This window comes from Spinacia oleracea, chromosome 1 (assembly GCF_020520425.1).
Source record: "Spinacia oleracea cultivar Varoflay chromosome 1, BTI_SOV_V1, whole genome shotgun sequence".
Classification (NCBI taxonomy): domain Eukaryota; kingdom Viridiplantae; phylum Streptophyta; class Magnoliopsida; order Caryophyllales; family Amaranthaceae; genus Spinacia; species Spinacia oleracea.
In genome coordinates, this window is record NC_079487.1 from 21,167,539 (window position 1) to 21,187,367 (window position 19,829).

A 19,829-nucleotide genomic window follows, 5' to 3' on the forward strand; every position below is an offset into this window, starting at 1 on the left:
GGGTTCCGGTGTTGTAAAGGTGGAAACAATGGGCTTCGAATGAAGGCCCTTTCGTGTGTGTTGAAGATCTTGCTTGTTTGAATGAGTCGAGTCCGAATTCACCTGCACAAGAGTAAAGTCACTAGCCTCGGGGGTGTTTCCGAGGAAAGCCCCTCCGATGCCTAAGTAAGAACGATGCTCGGATTCTAGAGAGAAGTTCTCTAGAAGAGTAGTCTTAAGGCAATAAAATGGACGTACCTTGAGGTGTGAGCCTTGGCGGCCTATTTATAGTGTTTGCATAATAAATGCCCATAGGTCATTTATTGCTATTGGGCCTTGGGCCTTAATGGATGGCTGAATAGCCATTGTGGTAGGTTTGATGCTGCTGTTTAGAGCCATTGGGCTTTGGACTTAGTGGCCCAATTGAATATCAATTGGGAGCCCAAACAACATGCCCCCCAGACCCGGTCCATTTAGAATTAAATGGGTGGGTTTCCAGCTGTCAGAAGTCCAAAAGTTCTCTCTCTTTTTTGAAAAGGGATGATTTGCATTGATGACAAGTGTTGGGACTTGTTTTGCGTCATGGAGATCGTGGGTTTGAAAGAAGTTGGTGCGCCTTTTTTCCTATAAATACTGGGCGCAAGGCTTCCTTCAAACCTTTACTTTCTCTCTCTTTTACACAAACTTCCTCTCTTTTTCCGGCGATCGCAGCTTTCGAGTTTTTTCAGATCTACGGAATTCAGTCAGCTTTTAACTTCGGGAACTTGTGTCGTTCGCTTTGTCGGCGAATTCCGCTTCGGAAAAAGGTAACTTGTTTCTGAATTTTCCTTACTTTTTCGTTCTTTCCTCTACTCCTCAATCTAAACCCTAGACCGAGAATTTGCAACCATGGTGAGGAACAAGGGCAAAAGTAAGTTCGTCGTTGGGTCTTCTAGTGAGAGGGAGGAAGTGCCTTCGGGAAGGGTACAGAAAGCTTCGAAGGGCTGGCCTTCGGAGAAGCCGGTCGAGAAACGCTCGACTGGTTGGGACGCTTCCAAAGATGGCGCTGTTGGAGGATCTGGTGTGTCTGAACGCGCTGCTTCTGGTAAGAAGGCTGGTTCTTCGGGTGTCCGTCGTCCTTACCCTGAGTTTCCAGTTCATTGGACTGAAGCTGATCCGAAGGGTAAGTATGCTCCGATTTTGCATGAGACCACCAAGATTGATGGTCCGTTGGAGAAATCAGTCAGTGGTGACTGGTTAGTGGAGGCGAAGCTGGGGAACTATCATCGGAAGGCCGAGGAGCTATACGGAATCCAGCATGCCTTGGGGTACTGGTGTGAACTTCCCGATCAGGAGTGTCCTCGGGTGACTCATCCGCCGAAGGGGTTCATCTCTGTGTACACTCATCACCTGGAGAATGGCATCCGCTTTCCCTTGGATCCGTTCATTTCCGAGCTCCTGGTGTCGTACAACATCAGTTTGGCCCAACTTACTCCCAAGTCTATGAGGCACATCATCGGATTTAGATGGGTGTGCGATTTCGTTAATTTTTCCTGCTCTATCTCCGTTTTTAAGGATCTCCACGATCTGTCTTTCAATCATGCTTCCAAGGGTGATGGGTATGGTTGGTGGACCATCATCAACAAGAAGTCCCGAAGGAGGGGGGAGCCTAACTACATTACGGCATACCCTTACCTCAGCTCCGACCATAAATGGAAGACGGAGTGGTTGCTTGTTCGCGTGCCGACGGATCCAAAGCACCCCAATTTCTATCGCCCTCCCAAGTGGTTCGTGAGGCCTGATCCTGATATGGTGGGGGTGGCTGCTCCAGATCGGAATCATCAGCACTACGTGGATCTTCTCCAGTGGTTTCTGGCTCGGGAGGATAACTATAAACTGCCGTCTAGCTGGCTCCCGAACCTTAACTACATCTTGCGGGAGGACATTCTTGCTGTCGCCGGTCTTAGCAGGATTTTTGACAGGGGTAGGTGTCTTTCGGCTGGGACCGTGTTTCAGTGAGTTTGTCCTCCTCTTTTTTCCTTCGGTTTATTGATTCGTTTTGTAATTTGTTTTTGCAGAGTACGGCTTTAGTTGTCTTGATCCTGAGATTCTGGGCATTTCTTTGGATCTGCGAACTATTCACGACTCGGCTCCTGATTACAAGTTCGGGAAAGAGAACCTTCATAATCCTCGTCTGAAGGATTACGTGTTGTCTCCTTCGGGTGTTGCTCGGATATCCGAAGTTCGAGCCGATCCGTGGGATTCTGCCTCTTCTCCCGATGCTGTTCTAGTGAAGGTCGTGCTTCCTCTTTTAAGGACGCCTTCGGATCCAGTGAGTGTTTCTATCGGCTCGGTTTTTATTTGTCCTTATTTCTTTTTTGGTTGGCCGTCGGCTAACGTCTTGGTCCTGGACCATCTTTTTAGGGTCCTGTGACTGACGCTGTGCCGCGCGCCGTTCCTTCGGTTTCATCCCCGGCTCGGATAGATATCTCTTTATCTAGGAACCGGGTACTTCGCCTTTTTTCTTTATTTCCTTTTCTGTCTTCCTCTGAATTTATTGACCCTTGGTCTCCTTTTCTTAGGATCAAAGGAAAAGGAAGGGTAGCACTCTTCTGAGGTCTTCTGCGCATCCGAAGAAGGCGAAGGTTTCTCAGTCCTCGGAAAAGGTATTTGCTCTGACCTAGGAGCTTTCTTGTAGTCCGTCTTTTTCTTTTCCGAAGCTGATCTTTGAATGCTTGTTTTGTAGGAAACGGTTTTGGAAGACATGCCTCCTCCTAAGAACCTTCTTCACTTCATGCCCTTGCCAGGGCAGAAGTTAAAGAGTGTGGTGGTTGCGGAACCGCCGCCCGTTGATCAACAGTTGGCTGAGGAAGATACCATCCCCTCTCCGCTGAAGCCGTCTACTACTTCAGGGATCGAGATCCAGGATATCACCAAGGTGGTGGAGGCGCTCGAGACCGACGCTGTTCTTGGCTCGGATGTCCCCATCGTGGCCGAGGAGAAAGAGGAATCTGCTGACGTTCCTCTCGAAAGAGAGAGAAGTCCAGATGAGGAGATGGTGGATCTTACGGGCCCTGATGTTGAGATTCCCGAGGCTGAGAAGGATGTCCCTTCTGCTGAGGAAGAGCAGCCCGAACAGGGTCTGACGAGGAAGAGGCGCCACTCAACTTTGGGTTCTACTTCGACCTCGGCCCTGGATAGGTTGATCCATGCTGACCCTTGCTCGGATGTTCCGCTGAAACGAATCCCCGAGGAGGTAAGGGAGGCGATGGCTCGGTATGCTAGGGCTCCGGTTTTGGGGGAGAACCTCCTGGCTCACGTGGGTTCTTTAGTGGGTCCCGAAGCTGCTCGGGAGAACCTACTTCGGGCCAATCCGCAGTGGAGGGTTCCTGGAGCTGAAGATAGGAATCCGGCTATGATGGCCCAGTACTACCTGAATGAGGTAAGTGTTGGATTTCTTTTTGATTTGTCTCTCTATTTTATGCTTTTCCTATTTTTGCTTATCTTTTCTTCGCTCCCAGGCTGTCTTCTGGTCCTCGTTCGCTTCCGAGTGCAGCTCGGTTGAGGAGAGACAACTGAAGAAATATCAGGAGGCTTATGCTCGTGATATTCCTATCTTGGACCAGAAGGCTGGGCAGCTCTTCTCCGAGCTTGTGGAAGTCAAGCAACTGTATCTTAAGTACAGTCGCGAGGCTAGAGCTATTGCTGAGGAGATCGGGACCGAAGTTGGCAAACTCACCTTCCGAGTCGAAGAGGATGCTGAAAAAATAGCTTCCTTCGACAAGGAGAAGAAATATATGGCCGCCAAGTTTGCGAGCGAACTTGAAGAAAAAGACAGACTTCTCAAGGAGATGACGTCTAAATTTGAGGCGGCTGATAAGGAGAGCAAGGATGCGGAGGCGAGGCTCCAACAGTTTGTCAATAATCGGGAGATGATTCAGAATCAAGCTGACAAGGTGCCTGTTCTTCAGCTGAAGATCCGAGAGAAGGATGAGACCATTCGGAAGCTGGAGCAAGACCGAGCTGACCTCTATACTGCTGATCAGTGTAGAGAGTAGTATTGGAATGGTATCCTGGGTGCTCGGCGCATGTTTGCAAAGCACATGCCTCATTTCCCTTGGAATGAGAAAGTTCCTCTCTGGATGCGGGCCCAGGATCACTTGGTGGAATGCCAGGCTGATCGAGACGAAGCTGAAGCTGAACGCCAAGCTGCTCTTGCAGAGGCTCGGGCCCAGAAGGCGATTTCCGAAGGTGACACTACTGCTGGGGGTTCTTCGAAGGATGCTCCCCTAGGGGCTGTTCCTGAGACTCCCAAGAGTTAGGGATTCGGGCAGTCGTCTTCTTCAGAGTCGGTCGGTTCCAGTTGAGGACCTCCGAATGTGTGCTTGCCTTTCCCCCTTTTGCCTCGGCGCTGCGTTGTACTTGTTTCTTTTTGCTTTTTAGTACTTCGGTAGGCCGGTATTGTCTGTTGATGGCTGCCGATTTTAACTGTTTCATTTTGTTTTCAATTTTTGAGGGTCCTCGGGTGTGTCCCGAGTTGTTTGATGTATTTGTACTTCCCCCAAATATTGAATAAAAAATGAATGTTTGTTACTCGGCTGCTTCTTTTCAACTTTTTGCACTTCCGAAGTTTTAAGTCTGCCTTTGAATCTGTAATTCTCGAGCTTTTCTTTTCTTTGTGGACTTGTTGAGAAATCCTTGATTTCCGTGACTTCTTCAAATCCGTAGATCTGCTAAGAGACTCTTTAATTTTGCGAGTTCTTCAAATCCGTAGATCTGCTAAGAGACTCTTTAATTTTGTGAGTTCTTCAAATCCGTAGATCTGCTAAGAGACTCTTTAATTTTCAGAATCTTCAGATCCGTCGATCTGCTAAGAGGTCTGAATTGTTCTTCTGATCTCTTGTTGTTCGGAAACCTGGGCAAGAGATCGCTAGTCTGCCTCTCAGTTATGACTTTGGCGATCCGTGGATCTGAGCCAAAGTTTTATAACTTGATTTGAGCGACTGTTTGTTGCGAACAAGTTTTATCGAGGTATCGCGAATCCGAGGATTCTGGACGATTCCCCGAAGTGCGTGATTTGGTCATTTCTTGCATTTTATCAAGGAATGGGCAAAGTCAACCTGTTTTTAGTCTCGAATTGATCAGATCCGAGGCAGCATGCATATAAAAGGACAATGAATTTTAAAATATAGAGATAGGTTTAATGAAACGCATGGTGCCACAAAAGGCTTTCCTCTTCTCATTAAACAACTTACTTGGCTTACAGAGAGGTCATACAAAATATTTCTTGAGAACATCGGTATTCCAATGGTTCTTCAAGATTGTTCCATCTAACTGTTTCAGCATAAAAGTGCCTGGCCTTTTTTCAGAATGGATGATGTATGGTCCTTCCCAGGTGGCTGAGAGTTTGCCATGGATCCGTCCTTTCTGAACCGAGGCGGCGTTTCTGAGTACTAGATCGCCGACCTTTAGGGGTCTGGCGTTGACTCTTCGATTGTAGTGCTTGTTGACCCTCTGCAAGTAAGCTGCGTTGAGTGTTCTTGCATCGTTCCGAGCTTCATCTAGTAGGCCGAGAGCTTCAGACAGAAGTTGATCGTTGCTTTCTCCTTGGAGTCCATCATATTTGTTGTATACCTGGAACCTCAAGCTTTCTGTTCCGATTTCCACATGGATGACGGCCTCGGATCCGTATACTAGATGGAACGGTGTTTGTCCAGTAGCTTCTTTCTCGGTGGTCCGAAGGGACCATAACGTTCCGGGTAGCTCTTCTAACCACTTGTTTTTGTCATCCTTGACTCTTTTCTTGAGTGCGTTGAGGATGAGTTTGTTTGCAGCCTCAGCTTGCCCGTTGCTTTGTGGGTGGCAAACTGCCGAGTAAGCTAGGTGTATGCCGAATTGTTTGCACCATTTTTGCAGCGGGGTGTTGTCGAACTGTTTCCCGTGGTCGAAGACCATTAGTCTTGGTATGCCGAACCTTGTGATGATATTCTGCCATATGAACTTGCGGACTTGAGGTTCGGTGATGGAGGAGACAGCTTCGGCTTCGATCCATTTGCTAAAATAGTCGACTCCTACAATCAGCCACTTCTTCTGGTTCGTAGCTGAGGGGAAGGGACCAATGATGTCTAACCCCCACTATGCGAATGGTAAAGGATATAGTGTTGATTGTAGAGTTTGAGCTGGTTGATGGATAGCTGGTGCGAATTTTTGGCATTTCTCGCATTTCCTTGCCATCTGCTTTGCTTCGGAAACCATAGTGGGCCACCAGTATCCGGCCCGAAGGGCTTTGTGTGCCAATGTCCTGCCTCCGATGTGGTTTCCGCATATTCCGAGGTGGATTTCCCTTAGGATATAGTCAGCGTCGGTTGGACCCACGCATTTTAGCAGTGGAGCGGAGAATGATTTCCTCATGAGCTCTCCTTTGGCGTCGATGATGAACCACTTGTTGAATCTCTTCAACTTTCTCGCCTGTAGCTTATCTTCGGGAAGTTCTCCCCTTTCCTTGTATGCAATTACTGCATCCATCCAGCTAGGTTCGGTACGTAAACTGCATACTGTGGGGGGTGGCAGATCAATGCTTCTCTCTTGGTGCACCTCCACGTGGACCGACCTGTTTAGGTCGATGAGTGTTGAGCTTGCGAGTTTTGACAGTGCGTCAGCTTGCGTGTTTTGTCCTCGGGGAATGAGGATGACTTCAAAGGATCTTAACTTTGACGTTAAGGATTTAATTTTCGCTAGGTAAGATGTCATGCTGGGCCACTTGGCCTCATATTCCCCTCGGATCTGGTTGGCTACAAGCTGGGAATCAGTTTTGAGACAAACATATTCGGCCTCCAGGGATAAGCAAAGCTCTATCCCTGCGATCGCGGCCTCATATTCGTCCTCGTTGTTAGTTGCTTTGAATCCGAACTTCAATGCATACTCTATGCTTTTCCCTGTTGGGGGGATTAATACAACTCCTGCTCCTGAGCCGTTTACCGTGGAAGATCCGTCAGTGAAGACCTCCCAAGTGCTTTTCGTATCATCCAGCATCTCTTGGTATGAGCACTCGGCCAAGAAGTCTGCCAGTGCCTGTGCCTTGATGGCTGTCCTCGGCTGATATTTGATGCCGAACTCTGATAGCTCGAAGGCCCAGGCAGCCAATCTTCCTGACCTCTCTATTTTGTCGAGTACTTTCTCGAGTGGTTGGTCGGTCAGTACTGTGATCTGATGGGAGTCGAAGTATGGCCTCAGTTTTCGTGCAGCTACCACCACTGCATATGCAACTTTCTCGATGAGCGGCTACCGAGTTTCGGCCCCTGTGAGTGTTCGGCTAGTGAAGTAGATCGGCTGTTGCTTCTTTTCTTCTTCCCGAAGAAGTACCGCACTGACGGTTCCAGGGCTGACTGCGACGTATAGATATAGGGTTTCCCCTTCCTTTGGTCTGGCCAGTGTCGGCAGTTGGGCTAGGTGGGCTCTGAGCTGTTGAAAAGCCTCTTTTTGCTCTTGCTCCCATATCAGCTCGGGGTCCACTTTCCTCGGGACGCCCTTTTTCTTGATTGGCTCTGCTTCTCCCCCGGGGAGGCTCTTTGGTTTTAGCGCTTTGAAGAAAGGGGCTCCTTTGTCCGAGGCTTTTGATATGAACCTTGTTAGTGCGGCTAACCTGCCGGTTAGCCTCTGCACGTCTCTCTTGGTCCTCGGCTCGGGTAAATCCAATGCTGCTTGGACTTTGTCCGGGTTCGCATCGATTCCTCTTTCGCTTACCATGAATCCGAGGAACTTTCCTGACTTCACCCCGAAGACACATTTTTTCGGGTTCAGCTTCATGCTGTATTTCCTCAGATTTCCGAAGGTCTCGGCCAAGTCCTTGACGTGGTCTTCCTCCTTGATGCTTTTTACGATGGAGTCATCCACATAGACCTCGACGTTCCTCCCTTTCTGGTCGGCGAAGACGTGATCAACTAGCCTCTGGTAGGTAGCGCCGGCATTTTTCAAGCCGAAGGGCATCATTTTGTAGTTGAACACTCCTGCACTCGTGATGAATGATGTCTTCGCCCTGTCGTCGGGGTGGGTGAACACTTGATGGTACCCTGAGAAGGCGTCCATGAAGCTGAGCAGTGCATGGCCGCTAGTAGAGTCGACCAATTGGTCTATCCTCGGCAGGGGATAGCAGTCTTTGGGGCAGGCTCGGTTCAGATCTGTGAAATCCACGCACATTCGCCAAGAGCCGTTTGCTTTCTTGACCATCACCACGTTGGCCAACCATTTTGGGTACATGCATGGCTCGATGAATCCAGCTTCCTGCAACTTTTTCACCTCTTCGGCGATGGCTTTGTTTTTCTCCGAGGAGTAATTCCTCTTCTTCTGTTTGATTGTCCGAGCTTCAGCGTTGACGTCCGGCTTGTGACAAATCAACTTCGGATTTATCCCTGGCATATCTGCTGCTGACCATGCAAAAATGTCTTTGTGATCCCTGAGCGGTTGGATCAAATCGATTCGGAGCCCCGAGCTTAGGCCCTTGCCTATTCGGACGCTCCTGTCTGAATCCTCTTCGAGGAAGATATCCTCCATTTCTTAATCTGGCTCGGGAGATAGGGTTTCGGGGCGGGCATCAACCTCCGCGGGAGATAAGCTGCTCGTGCCTGCTTTTCTCCTTTTTGCCTCGTTCTCCTCTCCTGGAGCATCTTTCTTTTCTCCCTCAGCCTCGGAACCGTCTCCTAATTTAGGCTTTCGGATGGCGGTGTGGCAGGTTCTTCTTGCAACCTCTTGATCACCTCTAATTCGTTCGGCAAATCCCGCGTCCGAGACGTATATCATCAGCTGATGGTACGTGGATGGGATTGCTTGCATCTTGTGAATCATGGTTCTTCCCATGATTACGTTGTATACTGAGTCACAGTCCATCACTAAGAATTCGTCTCGAAGGGTTTTTGCTGCTTGACCTTCGCCCACTGTGACTGGTAGGGTGATCTTTCCGCGAGGGATAGCTGCGGATCCGTTGAATCCGATCAGGGGGTAGCTGACTTTCGTCAACGCTTCTTCTGACTCCCCGAGGATCAGTTGCTCGAAGCAATTCCTGAAGATGATGTTGACGGCACTTCCTCCGTCGACTAACACTCGGTGTACGTTGTGGTTATTGAGGTCCATGGAAATGACCAAAGGATCGTCATGTTTGTATTGGACCCCGAAGCAATCATCAGCGGTGAAGGTCATGTTTGGGGGGTGTGGTTGGTTATCTCCCACTGTGCTGAAGTTGACTCGATGGGAGAGAGCTCTTAGGTGTTTCTTGCTGGCCTGGCCAGACCTCTGTCCCCCGAACACCACTAGGATGTCATTCTTCTTGTGCCCTGTTGCTTCGTAAACCCTTTTCTGGGATTGCTCGTGTTGTTTGCCGCTTGCGGCCTTTTCTTTTTCCTCCCTTCGGTCTAACAAGTATTGCTTCAGGTAACCTCGGCGAACGAGGTCCTCGATGTTGTCTTTCAGCGAGTTGCATTCTTCAGTGTGGTGACCGAAGTCATCGTGAAACTCGCACCATTTGTTCTTGTTTCTCCGAGCTGGGTTGGACTTGAGCTTCCTTGGTAGCTTCCACTTCTCATCATTTCTGTTGAGGCTAAAGATTTCCTTTCGGGGCAGAGCTAGTGGAGTGTAGTTAGCGTATTTGGGTTGAAGTTCACCCCTTCTCCCGTCTTTCTTCGGGCTCATATCCCTAACTCCTACTTTCTCCTTCCCTTTCCTTGAGCTGCTCTCGGGCTTGCTCTGGACATTTTTTGTATCTCTCGGATCCGACGATCCTTTCAACCTTGCAGCAGCTTTGTTGAACTCTTCGGTTCTGATGAATGCATCAGCCATTTGGAGCACGTCGGCTATTTTGGAGTGGTTTTTCATTGAAAGTTTGTCACGGAATTTCCCTTCCTGGAGCGCGTGCTTCAAAGCGAAAATGGCCACGTCTGGCTGCAAGTTTGGTATGTTTGTTGATTCTTTCATGAATCTGGCCATGAATTCTCTTACACTTTCGTCTCTTTCTTGTTGGATTGAGGTTAGTTCTGCGGTGGTTCGTTCGGGGCGATTGTTGCTCACGAACTGCGTGCAGAATCTCTTTTTCAACTTCTTCCAGCTTTTGATCGATCCCTTCGGCAGCGATCTAAACCACTCTCCCGCCACTCCGGTTAGCGTGGTTGGGAAATATTTACACCAACATGCTTCGGAGTAGGGGCTCAAGAACATTTGTTGCTCGTAGGAGATGATGTGATCCCTCGGGTCTGTGGTTCCGCTATATGTCAGGTGTGCTGGCAGCCTCACCTTAGGGATTTCTTCCATGATCAGCTCGTCCGAGAAAGGGGATGACGTGGGAGTCATGATTCTTTTCCCGAGTCTAGCCCTGATGCCTTCGTTTGCCGAGGTTCTGTGATTAGAACGCTCGGGCGTACGATGGGGGCTAGGGGTTCGATCATGCCTCCTGTCTCTTCTTCTTTCTCGGCTACTGACCTCGGGCCGTTCGCCGGATCTACTTGATTCGCCTACCCCGAGTCTTGAATGGATCGAAGGTCTTAACCTTGAATGGACCGAGGGCCTCAACCTGCTGAGTACCGAGCTTCGGATCCGAGTGTTACGAGTAGTCGATTCGCTTTAGAGAGCTGTTGGAGTAGGCGTTGGTCTTGCAAACCAATCTGGTTGTTGTTGTGCTCTTTTTTGGGTGTCCCACGTGCTTTCCATCCATCTCGACGTCAGGTGTGTTCCTGTCAAGGGAGGGAGCTCTCGTTCGGGTCTGGACACCTCTACACTGGGCGACTCGTTCAGCCGTCGCCTGGTCCTCCTCTCCTCTCTGCGGTCTTTTGCCAATCCTTGCTGTTTCTCGTTGAAGAGGAAGTTTTGCATGATGGCCATGGCCGCAGTGAGTTCTTCCCTAGTTGGAATCGAAGGTCCTGCGTTTGTGGCGGTCGTAGCTCTGCTTGGCTGTGACCTCGCCACTGATTGAGGGTGCCCTTCTTCGTCAGATTCTGAATCTGACCGCACTATCATATCGTCATCATTGTTGTTGACAGCATCATTAACCATTTTGCAGAAAGGGGTGGTTAATGTCTTTCAAAGGCTTTGAAGTGTTCTTCCCCACAGACGGCGCCAAATTGTTCCGGTGTTGTAAAGGTGGAAACAATGGGCTTCGAATGAAGGCCCTTTCGTGTGTGTTGAAGATCTTGCTTGTTTGAATGTGTCGAGTCCGAATTCACCTGCACAAGAGTAAAGTCACTAGCCTCGGGGGTGTTTCCGAGGAAAGCCCCTCCGATGCCTAAGTAAGAACGATGCTCAGATTCTAGAGAGAAGTTCTCTAGAAGAGTAGTCTTAAGGCAATAAATTGGACGTACCTTGAGGTGTGAGCCTTGGCGGCCTATTTATGGTGTTTGCATAATAAATGCCCATAGGTCATTTATTGATATTGGGCCTTGGGCCTTAATGGATGGCTGAATAGCCATTGTGGTAGGTTTGATACTGCTGTTTAGAGCCATTGGGCTTTGGACTTAGTGGCCCAATTGAATATCAATTGGGAGCCCAAACACCTGGTGTACAAGTGCTAGAAACAGTACAACAAAGTTCTTAGAAGTTAGAATTATAGTTATTTTGGAGACTAAGAAATTCTAATTCTCAGCTTCTCTTTATTGCAGTGGATACGTTTAGTCGTTTACTGAACCGGTGAGAAATAAACTCAGGACTTCTTTCTGATATAGTTTATGTCCTGCATCACCTTAGTTTTCAAACTCTGAGGTCTTTTAGTAATGGATTGTGGGCTATGGATGTATACCTTTCATCTTATTCTTCTTTAAGTTGATATAATAAGAGTTTTAGGTATAGGCATTATTACTTCAGTTATCTAGTTTTTCTAAAGTAAGGGTCAGTCTAGAACAGCCTCCACTGTTGTAACAGACTCACAGAGGTATGCTTGCAAAGATTAGAATCCTCCTCCATCCTGTTTACCTCCCTGAGGGTGGTAGTTTCTTAGGAGGTGTCGGGGAAATGTTTGCATTTAATATGTTTCGGAGGTTTAATACCTTCTAAGTTAGCTTTTTAGCTTACAAATAGGAGCGCAATTCTTTTTCTTTTTCTTCTTCTTAGTTCCATGTGAAATGAGAATATTATTTGAGTTTTGCGGAAATACTGGTCGCAATCGCCATCACATCCCCTTGGTGTTATAGAACTTCTTGGTTGCTTGAAGAAAGGGTGTGTCTTTCTAGATTGATTGCAAGGAAAGATGTCCCCTGATTGTCGGGTTTGGTGAGGATTCTTTTTGCTGAAATGTTGACAAATATGTTTTATAATATGCTGAAGAGCATCCGCATGGTGTTGAGGACTAGCAATATCTTTCTGTCACTTTTTTTTTCTAGTTGCCTCTCATTCTGTATATAGAGCTATGGATTTTTTCATATCAGAATTTCTTGAAGACAATAATATGTGAGGAGAAACTTTGAAATGGCAATTATTTGATGCTTCTCTGGAGTAACAGCAACCCCTTTGCTTTACTTGATTTATTTAATGTAATTAATTATTTCAGAGTAGTAGGTTATTGCATTTTCTAGCTTTTGATTTAGAGTTGTTAAGCACTTTTCACTTTGTTTTCCTAAGAATACCAGCAATCCAACCCAATAGACACCTTTCTGCTGAGGTAGTTAAGGGAAGGGTCTAAGTAAGAAGGAAATAGTTTTCTTTTAATTATATGCATTTATGCCCATAGTATCCCTTAATTTTCATCACCAAATTCTTCTTTTTTCTCTCACTTGTGATTACATGGCTCATGGGACTCAAAATTTATGTTATTTACTCACATTTTCTTTGGGTTGTGAGACTGATGCTCGAATTGCTTGCAGACTCTGGTGAATAATTTAGTCTCACTTGGCATTCTCGGCTGCAGTTTTGGGTGACAATGCTCTCATGGAGAAAGCATGGCATGAAACAGGGATGCTTGCGGAGGCTGTACTTCATTCTCATGTATGTTATTTCTATATTGGTATTACTGCCTTGTCTAATCGGTTCATATTTCATCAGGCCCATGGACGACCAACTCTTAAGAACTTGGTTGAGGCTTGGAATAAAACGCTGCAGAAGGAGATTGAGCATACTCGAACAACCAAGACAGATGCAACTTCCGCATTCCTGGCATCACTGGAGGATTCCAAGCTTCCTAGTCTAGGGGACACAGGTAAAAAAAACTCCTATTGAAATTCTTCCTCCAAAACTCCTATTGAAATTCTTCCTCCAGTGATGAATGAGTGCTCTCTCGCTCTCTATTTCTGCTCAAAAAAAGCCAGTGCCTGCCACGAAGGGTTCGCAACAGGAGCCTGGTAAGCCGTTGTTATTAGGAGCACCTCCTATCGCACCACCAAAAGATTCTGGTGATTCGAGTGTGCCACCTTCAGCAGATTCCAGCCAACCTGGAGCTCCATCTATAGCAGATTCCAATCAACCTGGAGCTCCATCTATACCAGAGTCCAGCCTACCTGGAGCTCCATCTATAGCAGAGTCCAGCCTACCTGGAGCTACTCCTCCAGAAGCATCCAGCAATCTTGGTATAGCTCTAACAGATTCTACCCACGCTAGAGAAGAAACTAGTGAAATTGGAGCTGCTTCTGCAGAAGTTTCTGATCAACCAAAACCAGGAGCACCTTCTTCGGCAGATTTAAGCGATCCAGGATCATCAACTCATGTTGATTCTCTTCTAAACCCATGGATTTCAGTCAGTCTGTTGCTCTACAGCCAGTTGATTCTAATCAACCTGAAGCTTCACAACCTACAGCCGACTCAACTCAATCTGCCTTGGATCTCAGGGCTTCTGAGCAACAACTAATTGATAGTATAGGTTCAGGGGTCACCAAACCAAGCAATTCAAGGTCTCCATTTGCGGATCTAGAACAACTGCTTATGTAACCATTTGCCGAATTTTGTTTTCTTCCCATTGAAATCTCACATTTTGGTATATTCTGTATGATATCAGTTTGTCTCTGTAATATTTTTCCTTGCCCTCCTTATTGGGATTCCTTGGGCATGTTACAGTTGATTTAGGTCCAGGTAGGGTACTTTTTGGAGGCTGTATACCTCATCTGTAGATTTTCCAAACATTTTTTATGGAGTGATATAGCATTCTTGTTCATCCGTGCTGTTAGTTCAGTATAGCTACATTTGAACTGGAAAAATTTAATAGAACGGAGAGATTATATTTTATACACACTAGTAGAAAAAACCTTTATTGCAGCCCCCTTGTTGAAGGGGGCATAGAGAAATACGCTTCAATAACCAATCGGTCAACGCGGGTCAAACATCATAAAGGGTTGTTGAAGCGAACATTTATTTTGTTCGCTTCAATAGCAATTGTTGAAGGGGGCATTAAATGTTCGCTTCAACAGATAATAATCGCATATACTCCAACTTTTAATTCTCTCTCCTCCTCATTTCTTCTGTTAGCGTGAAAGAGTCATTTCTCTCTCTCCTTTCCTCTCCTCTCCTCTCCTCTCTCCCGGTTCAAAACTCCTCAAACCATCCGCCCCTTTCCATGGGAGGTATATCTTCTCTCCCTCTCCCTCTCCCACTCCCTCATTCTCTACAATTTCAAAGAAGGTGTCTTCATAAACGCCCTCGATTTCGTTCTTTTATCTCTCCTCTTTCAACATTTTATCTTCGTGTTAGATCTAAAAATTTCAAGCGAAAATGAAGGAATTTAAATCCACACCGGTCAAGCTGATATCCAGGTCGAACATTCTTGCTGGTAGCTTTACTGTCTCGACATGGTATTCAGGTATAACCTCTTTTCTTCTCTCTAGATCTATCGTTTCTACTTTCTTTTTTCTTAATTTTATGTTGTTATTGCGAAAAATTGATGTTATGAGTGTTGAATTCGTTCAATTTGAACTTTTGATGCCGCATTTCGGTATATAGTGTAGATATATGATGTTATGTTGTTTTTAGGTTAAATATAATTTTTGATGCCTCGATGCATAATGTGAAGATCTGTATTTGAAATTTATTAAGTTAGGGGTTTCGATATTTGCAATAATCGCAATTAAGGTTTATTTCAATAATTTTCCTCTTTTACGCTTCTAATTTGCATACTGAATTTCTTCGTTATTCATATTAATATAATAAGTCTACATCTTAGTATCTGAAATTGAATTGGGTACTTTCAGGCTTAGGACTGTAAGGAGAAGTAGGGACTCAGTAACTCACGCTTGCTATTAAGCTTTTAGAGTAATCTTCAGTTCTTTGCGTGTTATTTTGCATTCCTTGACTATCTTTAACAGAAGCAAGCACCCAGAAGCTGTAAACATCTGCTGTCTCTGTTAGCTATCTGTGTAATAAAGACCTAAAATAAGGTGAACTAACATGCCATGACAAGGGATAATATGGTGGACGAGGCATCTTAAGGAAGCTAAAACTACTTTGGTGACATCTGTTTTCTTGCATAGGTAAAATGAACCATCCTTAGCTCATGTACTGCAGCAAACACCTCACACGTACATACCCACGTGAGTAGACTATGACAGCCTCTGTGCCCCTTACCGCGTTCAATACTTATCAAGACGTGTTCTTTGTGTCCACAATGAAGAATGATGTTAAATCCCAAATGAGAAGTTGAAGCGCTATAGATGTGAGTCATATAGGAACAGTGATAGAGAAATAGCAGTAATCGCCCAATCGGGAATTTTGTCCTGACGGAAGTGGGGCTTACCTCATTTTCCCCAACAATTTGGCCCCAATGTGATAATTAGTTAATTACCAGTACTATAGTAAAATAACTAATTAAGGGGGGTGGGCGGGGGACTAGGCCCCAATATATTTGGAAAAAACGTATATGATTGCTTGTGGCTGTAAGTTGTCAGTCATGTATAACAGATGTGTGTTTAAATTATTGCATTGAAATTTTTGCCGTTATCATATAGATGTTCCTGCAACTAGTGTACCCTATAAGATAAATCCTGCTATTCAGCTGTATTGAGAAATTATATAGTAGCGTAGCTTATATATTGTAATCTTGTTGTAGTTAATTATCATTCAAATGCCAACTTGGTATTATGTTTTCTGAGGCTGTCAGGGTTGGTTTTAAACTTATTAGTACTTTGATTATTCTCTCCTTACGCTTTGTCTGGTGTGTGTTAAAAAGCTAGCAATAGATGGAGATCTTGACAATGTCTAGTGGCAATATAACAACACATTCCGAGTTCTATGCTAGTCATTTTATGCTGGATTAGAAAATCCAAGTTGATTGCTGTACTTAGAGTTAATCATTTTAAGAATCTTCACTCAATCTCAACAAGAACATTTCAAGTCACAGTGTACTGGATATATTGATGTGGTGAAACAAAATTTGTAACTACTTCTGGTTTGGTCCTGTTTGTCTATGTTTTGGTCTTTAGTTGCTAGCATTTCTAACTTAGAAAACTTAACTCTGGATTGTGTCATGGTGAAACTGTTCTGGGGACCGGTCACCATATAAGTGCTGGTGTTGTATCATGCATGTTTATTCTCTTGTTAATAGGTTAGAGCCTAAGTCTAATGTATCACACATTCGCTTACTTTATCATGGGAAAAACTTCTTAATGTTTAAAGACTTTGGGTTTGGACAATGCAAATTTTGTTATTTACAGTCTTTCCAATTTTGATTACATTCTTAAAGTCCCGCAGCTAGGAATTAGAGCTCCTAGCCTCCAACATTTTACAGTATATAATGTTCTCAACACCAAACCACGAAATAGTGTGGCCTTGCTGATGTAGGATTTTGAATGGGCAAGATATGTTTTTTCCACTAGTGTTTCGTGAATTGTTGGATGTTAGACCTTAAAAACACTTGAACAAATGTTGGTTTGATATTGTGAACTTGTATTAGAACTTGTTTGTGATTGACATGGTTATATTTTGATATTGTGACAGTTGCCTGATGTTCCTAAGTTGATCCTTTTTGGCTGAATTTAAACATGCAACATTAAACATGAATCTTATGGTGTTCTTCTTTTTGGTATTGCTGCATAGAAAACGTCATTTGAACAACAGATGATAATTGCTAGAAATATCCAGAAAGGTCCAGCCAAACAAGTGATAAGATTGTGAGTTATACATTACCCCGTTTATATATCTCGGCATATATGGAAATTCAGCACACGGTAATAACAGGGATTTCATCTCCTTATACAAATTCAGTTAAGATGGGTTTTTTCCGGATAAGGTTTAAGCCTTGAACTTTTCCCCCCTTGATTTTCTTCCCTTCGAAGTTAGGTTCTTGGTATTGGGTTGAGCTGTAAAATTAGAATGCAGGATATACTCATAACGTTCATTCGAGATAGTTTTTATCAGTGCACTAAAAATGAGAGAGCGAGTGATAGTATATCAGATATAGATCAGTGTTTGTCTTCGTTTTTTTTTTGTTTTTTTACCCTTTTAACATGTAACGACCAAATCTAGTCGAATTTCATGTACTCATTACGTAAATTTACTTTGGTTATTTTGTCCTCAGATTTTGCCCGCCCCAATTTTATGCTCTCTGAACAAGCTTCATTTTCTTGTTTTATGAATTTGACTTGTTCTGTTGTCAAACTTTTAGTTAAGTTCTGTACCTTAGTTTTTCCTTTTGATTACCGAAGTCTGAACTGCAGCTTTATCTTAGTCTTGAATGGTCTTGTGCTTTTTGCTTATGTAATTGTGTTCTTAGCTTAATGTGTATAAATTGTAGGCACTATAGGTTATCCGTGAGCTTAAGCAGAAATTAAAAGTTCATTTCAAAACTCTCTTTTTCCCGTAATAAACTAATTCAGCTGATATATAGTCCTGCATATGTAACTAAATTGATACACAGGAATGGCTCAACTGTCACTGTACTCTTTTTCTTATCTATGTTCTTCGTTGCAAGTACTTGACCAACCAGTTGCTTGAGGCTCCTTCATTTCTTATAGAATTGTGTGGCTGTGTCACAACTGTAAATCACAGTATCCTTATATATAACAGATGTATTCTTATAGAATTGTGTGGTTGACAGCTGCGTAAATGACTAAAATTTATTTTTCAATTGTTCAAATTTAGGAACTTATTTACATAATATCTGCAATCAAATGTACATAATGCATAGATCTTCTCTGGGAGTTTGGGGTTTATTCTTTATTTTACTCTATGCATTATCTATAGTATATATGTTTTTGACTGGTTCATCTAGCTATTCTTGTTTCTTGAGGTTTTATGTTTTTTATTCCACTATTTGAATTTTTCAAGAGATTAGTATGAAGATATTGAGTTGCTTAACTTGCTTTGTACGTTTCACCAGGAGTTAAATAAAAGAGAGCAAGAAGACTCTTTAGATGAAGGTCTCCTTTCAGAAGTCAATGCACAACTACGGCAAGTGAGTTGTCTTTTCGTTTTTGTGAAATTTTTCGATCTTCTTCTATTTGATGGCTGAGAACTGTACCTTGTTACTGTAATATGGCCACGTAAATGTAAACCAACCGTTTTTAATAGATTTCATAGAAAAGACTTGTAAGTATGTCTTATGTGCTGTGTCCCATTGAGGCCAACTTGTCACGTGACGTGGTTTGACCTTCGATACACGTTAAGGTGTATCATAAAGTGACAAGTTTAAAATCTTCATATGTTGATTCGGTGCATGATTTACTTTCTTCATGTTGGAGTCTCAATCTAAAATGTTTATTAATTGTCAATGTCCTGGGAAAGTTGTGGGTATTGTAGTCATTCATTTTTCCTTGCAGGCGAAAGAAGATGTGGACAATCCAGGAAGAGAGGATGACCCTTTTTTTCACGAGTAGTAAGAGAGGAAGAGCGTCAAGGAACAAAATGTTGCCGCTTAAGTGTTGTCCCTCCCTTTTGTAAAAATAGAATTGTAGATTCAAAGATTATTTTTGTGTGAATTTATATTGTAAAATTACATTAAACAGTATTATTTCAATATTAATGTGAATATTTATTGTTTACAATTGTCTATTTTATGAGTATTATGGTTCTTCTATTACCTAACAAAGAAAATTAAAGCAGAATATTAGTGGTGGTAGCCCAGCTTATGTGATGTTGATTAAGATTTAAGACTGCTAGTTGGGGCGGGCAACACAATGTTTGCCTCAACAGGCTTGTCTGTTGAGGGGGGCAATTTAATGTTCGCCTCAACAGGCTTGTCTGTTGAGGGGGGCAATTAGTTGTTCGCCTCAACAGACTTGTCTGTTGAGGGGGGCTTTCAAATGCCCGCCTCAACAGATCTCTGACCTGTTGAAGCCCCCTCTGTTGAAGCGGGCCATGTTCGCCTCAACAAGCCCGAAATGCCCCCCTCAACAGGGGTTTTTTCCACTAGTGACAATTTTGGGCAAATGAATTACCCTGTACAAACTTTTCTATAAGGCGATCTTACACAAAGACCATATTGGTATCATATAAGTTAAGCAATGGAACCAATTAGTTAAGCACTTGAACTAATTAGTTAAGCACTGAAACCAATTAGTTAAGCAAAGGAATTAATTAGTTAAGCAATTGAATCAATTAATTAATTACTGTAACCAATTAGTTAAGAAATTAAACCAATTAGTTAAGCAACAAAAGTGGTCTTTCCGATAAGGCGGTCTTACACAAAAGTTGCCGATTACCCTGTGGCGAACGTCAAAGGACGCAGGGTTGAGAAAACTAGGGGTGTTTATTATCGGGTACCCAGTTTTTCAAGTATCCGAATAAGCGGGTACCCGCTTTTACGGGCAGTTAAAATGCCGCCCCATGACCCGACCCGGCCTGCCCGACCCGACCCGACCCTACCCCCAAAGACCTGGAAACCAAAAATTCAGGTTAACATTAAAACTAAACTTCTAGCCAAAACAAATTCATATTCATCTTACTGCCAAAATAAAAACAAATTCATTGACATATGTACTTAATCA

At 44.2% G+C, this 19,829-nt stretch overlaps 1 protein-coding gene across 1 annotated transcript; it reads left to right on the forward strand.

Moving 5' to 3' along the window:
- The first annotated feature begins 867 nt into the window (after positions 1 to 867).
- On the forward strand, positions 868 to 13,768 carry LOC130463169 (uncharacterized). The gene is made up of 8 exons (XM_056832223.1): positions 868 to 1,086; positions 2,819 to 3,098; positions 3,480 to 3,490; positions 3,585 to 3,766; positions 3,936 to 4,026; positions 12,811 to 12,912; positions 12,970 to 13,123; positions 13,233 to 13,768. The coding sequence occupies exons 1-8, from the start codon at positions 868 to 870 to the stop codon at positions 13,766 to 13,768; spliced, it is 1,575 nt and encodes a 524-aa protein (XP_056688201.1).
- Positions 13,769 to 19,829: the final 6,061 nt, after the last annotated feature.

What these genes read in the sequence shown, in the direction of transcription:
- LOC130463169 (XM_056832223.1), top strand. Translation starts at nt 868, where the DNA reads ATGGTGAGGAACAAGGGCAAAAGTAAGTTCGTCGTTGGGTCTTCTAGT. An exon ending in AGGCTGTACTTCATTCTCAT is followed by an intron (nt 12,913 to 12,969) that starts GTATGTTATTTC and finishes ATATTTCATCAG; the next exon opens with GCCCATGGACGACCAACTCT. An exon ending in TCCTAGTCTAGGGGACACAG is followed by an intron (nt 13,124 to 13,232) that starts GTAAAAAAAACT and finishes AAAAAAAGCCAG; the next exon opens with TGCCTGCCACGAAGGGTTCG.